At 46.4% G+C, this 12922-nt stretch overlaps 1 protein-coding gene across 2 annotated transcripts in view; it reads left to right on the plus strand.

Moving 5' to 3' along the window:
• Positions 1 to 12922, plus strand: part of PLCD1 (phospholipase C delta 1) — a 57396-nt gene that overhangs the window by 9495 nt on the left and 34979 nt on the right. For both annotated transcript variants that reach the window (XM_052807784.1, XM_052807777.1), the window contains exon 2: positions 4697 to 4861. In XM_052807784.1, coding sequence (XP_052663744.1) covers positions 4697 to 4861 — 165 coding nt within the window. The remainder of the gene's footprint in view (positions 1 to 4696; positions 4862 to 12922) is intronic.

A 12922-nucleotide genomic window follows, 5' to 3' on the forward strand; every position in this document is an offset into this window, starting at 1 on the left:
CTCCCGAGGTTTCTTTTCCTTTCCTTTGCCTGTAACCACCCGCCAGATTTGTAAACCGCTCCGTTTGAGGCATCAAAGAAAGTGGGACCTCTTCGGCAAAGGGTCGGTTTCCAGATTTCTTGCTGGGCTTTCTGAACTGTCGCTGGTTGAGGTTGTTTGGGGAAGTCAGTGCCCTTTTCCTGCCTGATTTTAGGACTTCTCAGTGGTGTATTGCCAGTTGCTATAAGAGCCTGAGGAACCACGCAGAGGTCTGCATTCACCAGATGAAAAGAAAGAGGAAACCCAGGGAGTTTCTGTGTCCAGCCATGAACTCATTGCTGGTTCCTGCTGTCTGGAAAGACAGCCCAAGTGGATGCGAGTCCCTTAATTTCTGTGGCTACAGAGGGCAGGTGGAAATGGAAAATTGCCATTTACCCACCCAAGTTCTTTGGATTTTATCAGAAAGGCCTTCTGCCCTTTTAAACCAGAAAACCTGAGTTATGTCCGGCCTTAAACCAGGTGGGAGGGGGAGAGCAGGCAGGAGGAGGCTTGTATTGTAGCAGTTGTAATTAATGTGTTTATATCAGATCAGCAAATTTGCAAGTGAGCAATGCAGAAATACGGATTATCACTGTCTTCTATAGACATCATTCTATCTCGTTAGTGAACTCAAAGCCTGACTTCTACCGTGACAGCTATCGTTTTATTGTGTTTCCTGCTTGCTGTAAACCTGAGATGGATAATACGAAGGTTAAGATTTTTGATGTCTTAGTGTCTAAACCTTCATAGTGCAGTATATTAACTTCATGGTTATTGCAGTGCTGTGTGTGCTTGAGGGACTCCTACCTTTGCCAAACATGATTTTCACTCTGAACATTACTGCACACTAAATATATCCCATTTAGAAAGTGATTGATATTTTGCAAGGAGGGGGGCCTGACCCTTGAAACACACTCTGCATTTTGCGTCCCAAGTATGTATTTGGTATTTCACAGAGGATGCTAAGAAAGACACAGTCCTGCCACATGTTTCAGGCAGGATTTGGACATCTATTTCAGTGTGGCGATTGTGCTTCTCATGCCTAGTGTTGTTATATAGTTGGAAACCAATATCCTTGTCCTGCTGCACAGTATTTTTTAATTTTTAAATGATGTATGTGTATGATGACTCTGGTTTCTTTTACACAAGTTTCCATTGCTGTGAGATGGAGCTCTGGACTGCAAACCTCCTCAGCTCCATGGGGTTGTTGGGCAGAAATGCTCAGGACCTGGTTCAGGCATAAAAGCCCAAATGAGGTTTCTGCTGGGAAAAGGTGGGGTTTTTTTCTGGAAAGCAATTCAAATGACCAGCTGAGAGTAATGTCCCACTGGCACATCAGGGGTGTGTTTGTGGTTCCTGTATCAGGAGATCAGAGCATCTTCTGCTCCACCTCTGGCCTAACAAAATGCTGGTGCTTTGTAGATAGGAATAGAGAAGCTAAGTGACTTACCCAAGGTCATTTAAAGAGTCTGTGGCGGTGCTTGGACTGGGCATAGGAGGCAGGGCCCAAAACACTGTCCCTCTTTCCTGGCCAGTTTAGCTGTCTGAGCTTGAACTGCTGCTAGACGGACACAAAGCAGGCTTGAAACAGGCTGTGCCCACCCAGCTAAGGGGATGCTCCTCCTTCCTCTGGGCCCACCGTTGGGTGCTTCAGTCAGTACTGGGGGTCACCACCGGCAGAGATCAACTCTGGGTGACTGCTCTCTATCTGAAAGGCTTCCCACGTCAAAGCAATGACAGAGCTGTTAGACACCCATGATTAGCCCTCTCGCCCTTTCCTGGCCAAACCCGCTGTCTCCTCTAGGCAAGCTTGTCCTCATCCCCTCCCTGGCTTGTCTCACTGCCCTCTGACTCATGCTCCCTGCCATCTTTGATCTTTGCCATGCTTTCACCATGCACCATCCCTCTTCATCTTTCCCTCCTGCTCTTGTGAAGGGCAGTGGCCTCCTTTGCCAAGTCATTTAACCTGGCCTGGTGCTCAGGCACAGTGGCCAAGGGTGAGTGGGAAGGCTGCTCCCAACCTGTAGTCAGACCCTCTGAAGAGGAAGGGGAATTTTGACCCACGCTAATGCACTGACTGGGCTGTGCCAGTGAGCAGGATGGAGGACTCTGAGCTCCAGCTTGTGTCTGACCTATGTGGATCAAGCCTGGAGGAGAGGAATCTGCCCCTGACCACTGCTTGTGCCCATCCAGATTTGCCTGTATTACATTGGTGCAGATCTTTGAGATGTCCAGGTAGCATGACACGTTACACATGCTGCATGCAGTGTCTGTGTAACGAAACATGCCCCAGTTAACAGGGATTTCTCATTACACACTTATGCACATAGGCATTCAAAGGATCTGATGATTTTCCTGCTTTCCTCCTCATGTCACCCTAGGATGACGTGTCTTCCTCCTAGTCCCATAACGATGCCTCGCATGGTTGGGACCTGAAGAAAGAGAAGGAATGAGGCTGGGAGCCAGAACAGAAATGTTGTGGGTGAATAGAGAGAAGAAGTTTGCTTCCTCTCCAGGAACCTTGAGGGTGCCACAGAGATGTTAGTGAGGCCTAAGTCTGTGGTATCTTCTCTGCACTTGGAAGACCTTTGCCTTGGAGGGAAAGACTTAACACCACAACTCAGGAGACCAAGGACCTGTGAAGCTCTTGTGGTGTCTATCCTTCATCTGGATGGTCTGGCCTCTTGGCAACCCCTGGGCATGCTTGAACCTCAGCAAACCCAGGAGGTTGTCCCAGATCCCATAGCTGGGATCAATCTTTCACCCTGTGCTTTGCAGGAGATGTTTTTTTTAATTCCCTTCATGAGTTTCTTTCTGAGGTTTCCAGAGGAGGAAGCATTCAAATTCTCCTCTTGGGAACCTCCAGACCAGACATGAGCCGAGAGGCCCAGGGGATGCTGTAGCATGGGAAGACACTTAATTAATGAGATAGCTAATTGAATATAGAGGAAAGAGAGAGGCCACAGCCACCTTTTCAGGATCTCCAGCTTCCACTGTGGTGCTTTCAACTCTGGATGCCTCAGCCAAGCTCAGCTCCAGGCATGCTCCTTGGCATCTGCACCAGTAAAATGATGTGAGTGGCTCACTGAGTGGACACTGGACACCCCTAATATTATCTCTGATGGATATCTCAGGCTTTCTTTGGCAAACTAAAATGCTCTCTTTAGGCCAATGTATCCTGGTTACAAACTCATGGTGCTGCTTTTTGCTGCAGCCACCATGACCCACCTTGGTGCTCTGCAGCATCTGGCACTTCAGTTTCCTTTATGAGTTGTCAGGAGTCTGGGGATTTGGCCACTTGGATCTCATCCTAGGTTTTGTTTTTCAAGCAGGCCTGAAGCGATTCTTGGTAGTTTATTGCCTTGCCCTGTTTAAAAAACAACAATTCAAGGCAGCTGTGTCTTCCAGAAAAGAACAAACCCAATGTCACAGGGTAATGTCACACTGCAATATAAACGTTATTGCATAAATCACTTTTAACTTGGATTTCTGCTTTGTGAGACCCCATGTTATGTTTATGTAGCATTGGGAAATTTCCCATGATGTGAGTGTCAGGTGGCTGCAAGTGGCCAAGTGGTTATCTGCATTGTCAAGATAAGGCTAGCAAAAATCCCACTGAGTTGGGATGTGCTTGGTCAGTACTACAGAGTTACATGCTGTTTCACCAGCTTTGAACCAGCCTTTCATGCAATGTCAGAGAGATGCAAGGTGCCTATTACCGAAAGCCCAGGATGTGTTTCTCATGTTTCATGCTCTCACCCTCCCCAGCCCACACACTCCAGATCTGTAATTAATGGTTGTTTTGAGGGACAGATTCTCCAAGGTATTTAGGTATGTGGAAATCATATACTGCTGAGACATTCAAAACCATGTAGAACACCAAATCTATGTTTTCAAAGTCTCGGTAGATGCCTGTTGCCTCTCGAGATGTCTAAGTGCCTTCCTGAATCTAGGCTAAGATGTGAAATCTGAAGTTCCTGGAATCAGAAGGTCTGGTTATCATTACTTGGCATTGTGGTGGCCTAGTAGGGTAAGAAAGATAAAGGTCCTCTCAGATACTTGCTGGGCAATGAGGAGAGCATGGTTGTTACCTTATTGCTACCTTATTGATGTGATGCTGCCTGTCACCAAACTTATCTGTGTATGTCCTAAGCTTCATGACACTGATCTTCAAAATTCCCATGTGGATGGAAGGGGACTGCTTGCCGGAGAAGGAAGAGAGATATCTTTGTGTATTCCTGTTTCCACAAAGGAAATTTGTCACAGAATAGATTTGAAATCACTTGAAAGTTCCTCACAGTACTCCAATTACAAGTTATACAACTTTCTTTCCTCTGCTTTTACTGTTATGTTGTTGGTTTTGTTGTAGTTTTTGCATCCTAACATTAGACTATATTTGCTGGGAAGAAGATATTTTATGTTTGTAAGCCACCTGAGAATTATAGTGCATAAGTCTTTGGACTCAGATCTAAGAAATCTACAAGGCTCTAGCCTCTTTTGTGAGCATAAAGTGTGGCATGGCAGATTTCTGGGTCTCTGCTCTGCTGTCCTCCCCAGACCTGGCTGTACTGCAGTGGTCTGTCTATGTCTGTCATTAGTGTCCTGTGGAAGGGAAGATCCTATGAGCATCATTTCTTGAGTTGACTCCTACGACATTACCACTACTGTTTCTCTGCAGGCCTGAAAGATGACAAGGATCTCAAGTTCCTCCTGAAAGGCAGCCAGCTGCTAAAAGTGAAGTCAGGCTCTTGGAGAAAGGAGAGGTTTTTTAAGCTCCAGGAGGACTGCAAAACCATATGGCAGGAATCGAAGAAGGTGCTGAGGTCTCCAGAGTCGCAGATCTGTAAGTAAAGTTTGCTTCATCATAGGCATGGGGCGCTGTGGGCAGAGGTGCTTGGGGTGAACCAGGACCATTATGCTTGCAGTGTGGAGGTAGGGCTTGGACCAATGAGACCAGATCCTTCATACCTCGTGTAACACACAGACTGGGTGATGCTGTCAGCTCCAGAGACAGCTGTGAGGAATCCACCATGTCAGGAATGGCCACATTTCCCAAGCGCATGAGCTACTGCTTAAAATCATTGTGGGGTGGGCCGTGCTGGTCTCGGCAGCCCTGCCTGGCTCGTTTCCTCCCCAAAGCAAGAGTTCAGGTTACTCAGGTGCCCTAGCCCTAATGCTCAGTGTGAGACATGGCTTGGGTATGTGCAGTGTGGTATGGTGCGCTTGGGCTGTTGGTCTGGGCTCTGCCAGGACACTTTTCTGCCTGCAGCCACTGGGAAAGCTGGCATTTAAGCCTCACAAGGGAACCACAGAGATGTGGAGACCCAAGGGCTGGCAGGAGATATCTCTGGGAAGGAAAGCCTGTTCTCATCCTTATCTTGGAAACTCAGAATCTGGCCCATTGTAAAACATCCAGATATGACAGTCACCTTTATATGGACACAGGGAAAACCATTCTGTGCCAGCATTGCCCAGCTTGGGGCCATAATTGGGACCAGGAGCCCAATCGTTCAGTCAAAACAGGATCGGGCAGGGTGTGTAATATCTGTTTATATCTGTTTTTTCTTCTCATTTGGTATTTTTCTGACATATTTCTCTGTCACTAATCATCACAGTCTTGTAAAGCCAGGAGGTAAATTAATAACGTGGAATATATTTTATGGCATGTTGAAATGTAGTATATGCTGCCCATGTTAGCTACACAATTTTTTTTCATAGCAATCACAATTAACTAAATGAAGGGTGGGTCTTCCAAATTAATCCCCTCCCACAAGCAGTGATAAGATTTCCAGTAGGAGGGGTAAGGTAGCAGGGCAAAGTGTGTTGGGTTTATAACCCTGATGGCCACACTCTTCTCACATGACCTTGGGCACCTCATTTAATCTCTTTGTGCATCCTTCCCCACACATTTCCTTTCTCCTCCTCTATCTAGCTATAAAAGGCCTTGGATTGGAGACTGTCCCTTACTGTGTGTTTGCATGCCCAGCATGGCAGGGTCCTGAGCTCAGCTGGGCTGTTTAGGTACCAATGCAATAACCCATGATAACAAGAACAAATGGAGAGACCTTAGTGGATGTTTGCTCCCTAGGAATGCCTGCTCTGTTGAGCTCTGTCCCATATAAAAGCAAAGTCCTTTCCCAGGTAATGTCTTGCTATAAAACAAATAAGGATGTGAGTGGAGAAGAAAGACTTTCAGAGCTTCCTCTCCTGTGCTCTGAGCCAGCAGTTTCCAAATTATGGGGGCTGAGAGCATCTCCAGCAACAGTGTAGACCCCACCTAGTCCTCTGAAGTAAATAGGTGGGCGTCCTTGTGCTGTGGCTCCAGGACCTTGATGTCTGCTTGGAGAAGCACTGGTTGAACCCATTGCCTCCATTGCTGGGGCAGTGGTGTGGAGAGCTCTTGGAACTGTAACTTTTTTTATATACTGAGCTGCAATAAGAGCCCTGCAGCAAGATTGAATCCTTTGAGCTGGGTGTTGGGCACAGGCTGGGAGTGTGTCTGCATGGGTGTGGATTTACAGCACTCAAGATAAGCTTTGCTAACTGGGCACAACCAACGTTGCCACACTGCTGGAGATGGCGGCAGGAAGGAGAACTTGCTGTGCCCTGGGAGTGTCCTCAGTGCAAAGTAAAGATGGAGTAATACTGCCTACTGACTCACACCCACATGTATGCTCCATAAGGTCTCCATGCATGCACACCTTTCCCTGGAGATTCTTTTTTTTTTGTCATCAGGATAGCAGGAAGAGAGACAAGGCAGTCAAGGCAGAGCTTGTCCTTGCTGCTCTGAAAAAGCAAGCTCTGGCAGGGCTCCAGCTGGGCTGGCTTTGCACCCGTACACCCGGCTGGCTATGGGAGCATGCCTGGTGCCAGGCTGACCTACCAAGCATGCCAGGGCAGGCTGTCCTCCACACACTCCTGGGAGGATGTGAAGCTGTGCTGGCAGTTGTGGTGCAAGCTTTTGAGATGGTTGGAGGGCCACCTTGGGGCTGCTTTCGAAAGGTGCTGTGGATGCACCTGAAGCTGGAAGTCAACCAGAGATGAGTACTGCACTGACACCCGCCCAGTCCCTAGCCATAATGCCAAGGACATCTGTTTTCCCATGCCTTTCTCCTCTGTTGGTCCTCTGAGACCTTCCATCCCCAAGTTTTCAGAGTGATTACTGGGTTTGAGTTTGTTTCTTAAGCTTTTGACTTCAGCGGGCTGCTTTGGGTTTAGGTATAGAGACGACTACCCTTGGTTAGTGCTGTGTCCTCTGGCAGGCTCTATCACTACGGCTGCCTTCTCATTTGGTTTGGTGTGTGTAGGCAATCAAAAAGCAGAGGAAGAGTGCAGGGTCATGATTTGATACTCAAAATCAGGGACTTCAAGGCGAGTCTCCCCAGAGGGTCACCCTTCCTTGTTAACAGGCAGTAACTTTGCCCTCTAGTACAAAGCCTTTCTAAAACTGCAGATAAGCTGCCTTTTTTAGGAAGGAAAAAGAACGAGCAGAATGGAAACTCGGGTCTAATCTTATCTGCAGCATTGCTGAGAGCAAGCAGATGGAGGAATCTCAGAGGAGCAAAGTCTGGGTACGGTAAGGGTTATGTTTTTGTTTGGACAGTTTCCTGTTATTCCTGTTACTGTTCTTATAATCATGCAGAAAAGCTATTTGTAAACCCTTGTATGGTGGTGTCTAGTAGATAAAACTGGGGACTGCCAAGGTTAGACAGAAGAATCTCAGATGCTTGAAGTTAAAAAACCCCAACATATCAGGGTGGTCACAGGCACAGATTTTGCCTGGATCAGGTACATGGGGTACAAGCAGTACCTTCCTTTGTTGTCTTTATTTTAAACAACTGGAAATTTAGATTGGATGCTGTCTTGATAGCTGTATTACCCACAGGGCTTTTTTGGGGGTAGGCTGCCATTCCAATATGGTTTCTATGCAGGTAGCACCTAATCCATTTTTTCCTTATTATCCATAATCCAGTGTTCAGTATTTAGGCCCAAGGGAACAGTTTTTTTCCAAAAGTCCTTGAAGTATCTTAAGTGGTCAGTTTTCCAACAAATATGTTAGGCCCTGTATGTACTCTCTTGTCGGCTCCCACAGAAACATAGGAGTGCTGGACATGAAGGGTTGCACAAAAGCACCTTTAAGAATCCTTTTTTCACCATAGCCTGCTGCATTCTGTGTCTGAGCTGCATACTGGGCCCTTAAAAACACTGCTGCTATCTGTTCTCTCTCTGTTATAGCCATGGTCAGGGTGGATGCTTCTTTGGCCCATGAGGCTTTTACACATGGGACAGCTTTCTCCCTGGGGCCGAGACAACAGGGTTCAAATGGCAGGATTAACAGTTTTGGTGCAAAGAAAAGGTTTGTGCAAGGTGGACACTTCAATCAGAGCCAATTCACTCCTGAGCATCACTATGGTGCGAGGAAGGGGAGCCAAAGGAGGCAGAGGGGCTTGTGTTCAAAGAGCAGCAGCCTGTCCATAACGCTGTCTTGTTTAGCTGTGGTCAAATATCAGGTCTAATCTACGTGAAAAAAAGAGAAAAAAGGTATGTGCTGCTTTCAGCGAAATCAATTTTTGAAAGTCTTTTCTTAAACCAGCTGAAATCCCTAGCGTGAGCTCACTTAAGCCACACTCAATCTCTTTAAAAACTCTCTGAACTTGGGGATTTGTAGGGATTGTTGAAAACTTTCCAGTGAAACATCCTTTTGAGCGTTTGGTGGAGAAAGAGAATATTCGAAGCCAGAAGGAGAAGACTGAATGAGTTGTTTAGGTTTAGGGGTGCTGCCGTGGAGCCCTGGAGAAGCTGGTGCTTTGCTACCTCCTGCACACTTTCTCTGCTGGAGGCTCAGGGAGATGACGTTTCCCGTGACAGCCATGAGTGAGCTTCACACACTGCACCAAGGATGATGACTCACTGGGGGTGCGTCATTGAGTCACGAACTGTGTAGTCAAGAAAGAAGTTTAGGAGTTTTGGCTGAAGTATTTCAATTTCTGGCCAAAAGCTTTACATAAAACCTACTATTTTTGGGGTTTTTTTCTGTATTTTGGTTAAAAGAATTAGTTTTGGGAGCAATTTACAGAGGTGAGCTAAATTCAGTTGCATAACTAAATGTTGCAAGTGATGATTGTATTATTATTTAAAGTAATGTAATTGATATTTTGATCTAATGATTAATTATCCTTACTATTAAAAATGCACACAATTTGTTCCAGTTCCTCTGACTTCTAACCCAATTATAGGATATTTTTGCATGGTTTAAACTTAGTACAAAAGCTTTATGTGTATAGCCTACTACCAGTGTTCAGCAGAAAGCTTTTTCCTTCATTTTTGAGTTCCTGTGAAATTTAGGAACACCCTTAAAATGCCATGCAATGAACATACCATGCCATTTTTGTGGAAGAATGAACGATTGTCTCTATTGAATTAATGCCCTGAACTTGCTTGCAGAAGAACAGAAAGGACGTGATATTGCTCTGTGCTTGCTGAAGTCAAAAAGTGAAAACTTTTAAATTGTTCCTAATAAGTGCCTAAAGTCAACAGAAACTCTCAGCAGCCTGTATACACACAGCAGGCATTTGACTGCACCAACACCTTCCTTCTGGAGCTGGTTAGGCAGTTTCTTTAGGAATCATTGCTTCATGGTCAGACATGTATTTGTCCCTGGAAAAATATTTGCTGATGTGAATGTGTTATGCAAGGCAGCCGTCAGCTGTGAAAACAAAACCGTCTGTCTGTTGGTCTCATTAGTTTTTATCAAAATCACTCAACCCATAAAACAAGTCATTTCAAATGCAGAGCTGCCTGTTTTTTCGATTTAATTTTGAATCAGGCCACCGCATGCATTGCTGGGACAGTTTTCATCACAAGCAGTGTGCTGACAAATATTGACCTTATTCTCCATAGTGTGTGTTAAATGCAAAGACAGAAGTGTTGAGAGCCTTAGATCCAAATTTAGCAGCACTGTAATGGCAGGAGAAGTAGGAACTAGTTGCAGAAATAGTTTGCAGGGCTCTGGTTGTGATGTGTGGAAGGAATGTAAATAGAGATCACTCTATTTACATCAGTGCTCCAAGCGTTGATGGGTAGACAGAAAGATTGGGTAAAGACCTTATATTAAAAGGTATTTCGAAACAACCTGTAAAATTACATGTGCATTATATCACTGGTTGTCAGCTGGTGATACACACCAGCAATGCGGGCAAACTGCTGTGCAGCAGTTCTCAAGTTAAAACAACGTGCTGAGCAAGTCAGTGGAGGGGGAGAGAAGAGAATGGATGAGGAATCAGCAGCTGGGACCTGCAGTAATTCACGCACAGGGAGATGAAAGAGCAATGCGGTCAGGGCTAAGAAGGCACAGCACAGTGGGGTTCATGCTAAACCCACCCTTGAATCATTATGTTAAAGCATCCCTCAGGGATGATGGTGATGGATAACCTTTGGTGTTCCCAGCCCAAGGAGTTGACAGTGCTCCAGCTCCTGCTGATTACAAAGGTCCTGATCCCAGCTGCGTTTGGCCATTAGCATCAGCCGCCTATGGTGAAACTGAAATCAACTAAACTGCTTTTTCTGGGGTGAAACCAAAGAGAGAAGCAGCACACAGTGCCAGTTTGCCCTATGTGCTCAGTGTGTTGTGAAATTCATGTAGTCTCGCTGCAGCCATCCTGGCTGGCAGGGCAGTCCTGGGGTCAGGTAGCAGCTTTCATCTGTTCTTGACAAGATGCTAAGCCAGCCTGGCTGAGCTGCAGCTGGTGAAGGTCTGATCTCTCTGCAGACGTGTGCAAATATGGTGCAAGCCATTAACAGCTGAGTACATTTCTCATCTGCATTTCCTGACAGTAAACAGAAGTGACTTATTGAGACAATTAGAGCGGGATGGAGTAATTCAGCGTGACTGAATGCCACATTGCAGAGGTCACTTGTTAATGACAGGGAGGTAGGATAAGGAAAGGAAAGGATCTGAGGAGTATTTCCCCCAGACTGAAAAAACTGCCCCCCTCCCCTCATGAGTAACTCAAGGACAGCTGTTCTGGCAGTGCCTCCAAGTGTCTGTACATTGACCCTCCTCTCCCTCTTTATCAGCAAAGGCACAAGGAAGGAGAAGCACCTTTTGGTCCTTGTCCTTCACATGCTCAGTGGTTTGCAGGAGATGCAGGTTAAATTCCTTGTTCTCTCTCTTTTCTGTAAGACTCTTGACAAAATATCTCCTCTCAAAGGGCTGCCTGTCAAACAGGAGGAATGCAAAGGATGATTGCTCTCTGCCTTCGTTCCTCCTTTCCCTGTATTCTTTAGGATTACCAAAGTGTTTTACTGTCCATGCTCCCAGCACGGTCCGGACATTTCACCTGAGGAGCAGTGATGCGAGAAGAGATGGAGAGGCCAGTGGCCAGGGCTCATCTCTCAGACAAGTGCTCTAATCATTAAGCACATTGTCAGGCTTGTCCTTCTGGCTCTTAAACACTTGTATTTTTGGCTGCCCAATGGCTCATAGTGCATGCATGTGACTCAGATGCGTGCCTGAAGGCTCTGGGGTTACAGCTTGTAGAGTGATGGGGAGATTGAATTTATGTCCCTTTCCCTACTGCTTCCTGCAGGAATGGTTCTCACACGAACATCCATCCCTGCTCCACATGTGTGTAGGGCTGAAATCCTTGCACTGCGATGTGTTTGAGGGCACCTTGTGGAGGGTGGTCAGGCCAGCCCAGGTCCTGCTGGAGAGAGGTGGGAAGCCTTTTGTGCAGGGGCCACTTGAAGGAAGGAACTAACTTCTGGGGCACAGGGGAACTTTTGGGTCAGGCAGAGGCACAGGTGAGGCTCTGCACCTGCTCAGCAAGGTTTTGTGGGTCACTGTTTTGGACTTGGGTACTTGCAGACTCTCTAAGTCTGGTTATAGGCACAGCAGTGTGAATCACAGCTTTTGTTTTCCTTTGAGAGGTGTTTCTTTTCCTTCTGCATGAGGAGATGAGCTTGCAAGTGTAACAGCAAGCTCCTTGAAAGCCACGAAGAGAGAAATCCAAGTCAAAAGATACATGTTGGTTGCTTGAAAACATCATGGCTGTCAAAACTGGCCTCCTGCATCCTGCAGACCTGACTCATACCTGCCTGCTAATGCCATGGGTGAAACAGGAGAAGGTCCGAGAATTAGCAGGGGAGGAGGACAAGGACAGTATCCAGTGGTGAAAATTGAAAGGAGGATTAAAAAGAAAGTTCTCAACATCTCCCTGAGACTAGTTCAGACAGGAGTAATTTCACCGGCTCCAGGGAATGTTGCTGTATGTCCATGTCAGTGGGGAGCCTTCAGCTGTGGCACTGGCCAAGCGTCATCCACAGCAGCCAGGAAGGCTGACCAGGATGTAACCTGTTTGACTTGATGTCTGGAGGCCAGGAAGGACACAAGCTTCCTTGTGTTGTGCTTCATGTTTTGGGCTTTACACAAACCACCTCTTCAGCAGACATAAACACTCAGGAGAACTAGATGCAAACTTTCCAGATTCTCTTCTGCTTGTGGTTACCTCCCCACGGTGGCATGATGGGGAAGGAACAGGGAGGTTGCAGGGATACGTGATTGATGGGTATTTGCTGTAAGTGTTCCTCTGCTGTGAAATGTCTCTGTCCCCCAGTTATTTCTGTTTTGTCCTTGCAGATAGCTCAGCTGAGCACACAGTTTGGGACTGCTAATACAGTATGCTCACTGGGAGCAGCTGATAATGTACTCATGCTGGGTTAAGATTTTCCAGAAAAGAGATAACATTTGCAGATGGCTTGGGCTGACTCCTTTAGCTTCAGCTTTTTTATTGATAGATGAAAGCAGTACACACGACCAAGCTATGGAAAGCTTTAAAAAGTGTCCTCCCTCACCCTGCTTTTTTAACAGTTCCTGTGTTGATAGTTTCTCTCCTTGTCTCTTGCG

This window comes from Harpia harpyja, chromosome 1, assembly GCF_026419915.1.
Source record: "Harpia harpyja isolate bHarHar1 chromosome 1, bHarHar1 primary haplotype, whole genome shotgun sequence".
In the NCBI taxonomy this organism is placed as follows: Eukaryota; Metazoa; Chordata; class Aves; order Accipitriformes; family Accipitridae; genus Harpia; species Harpia harpyja.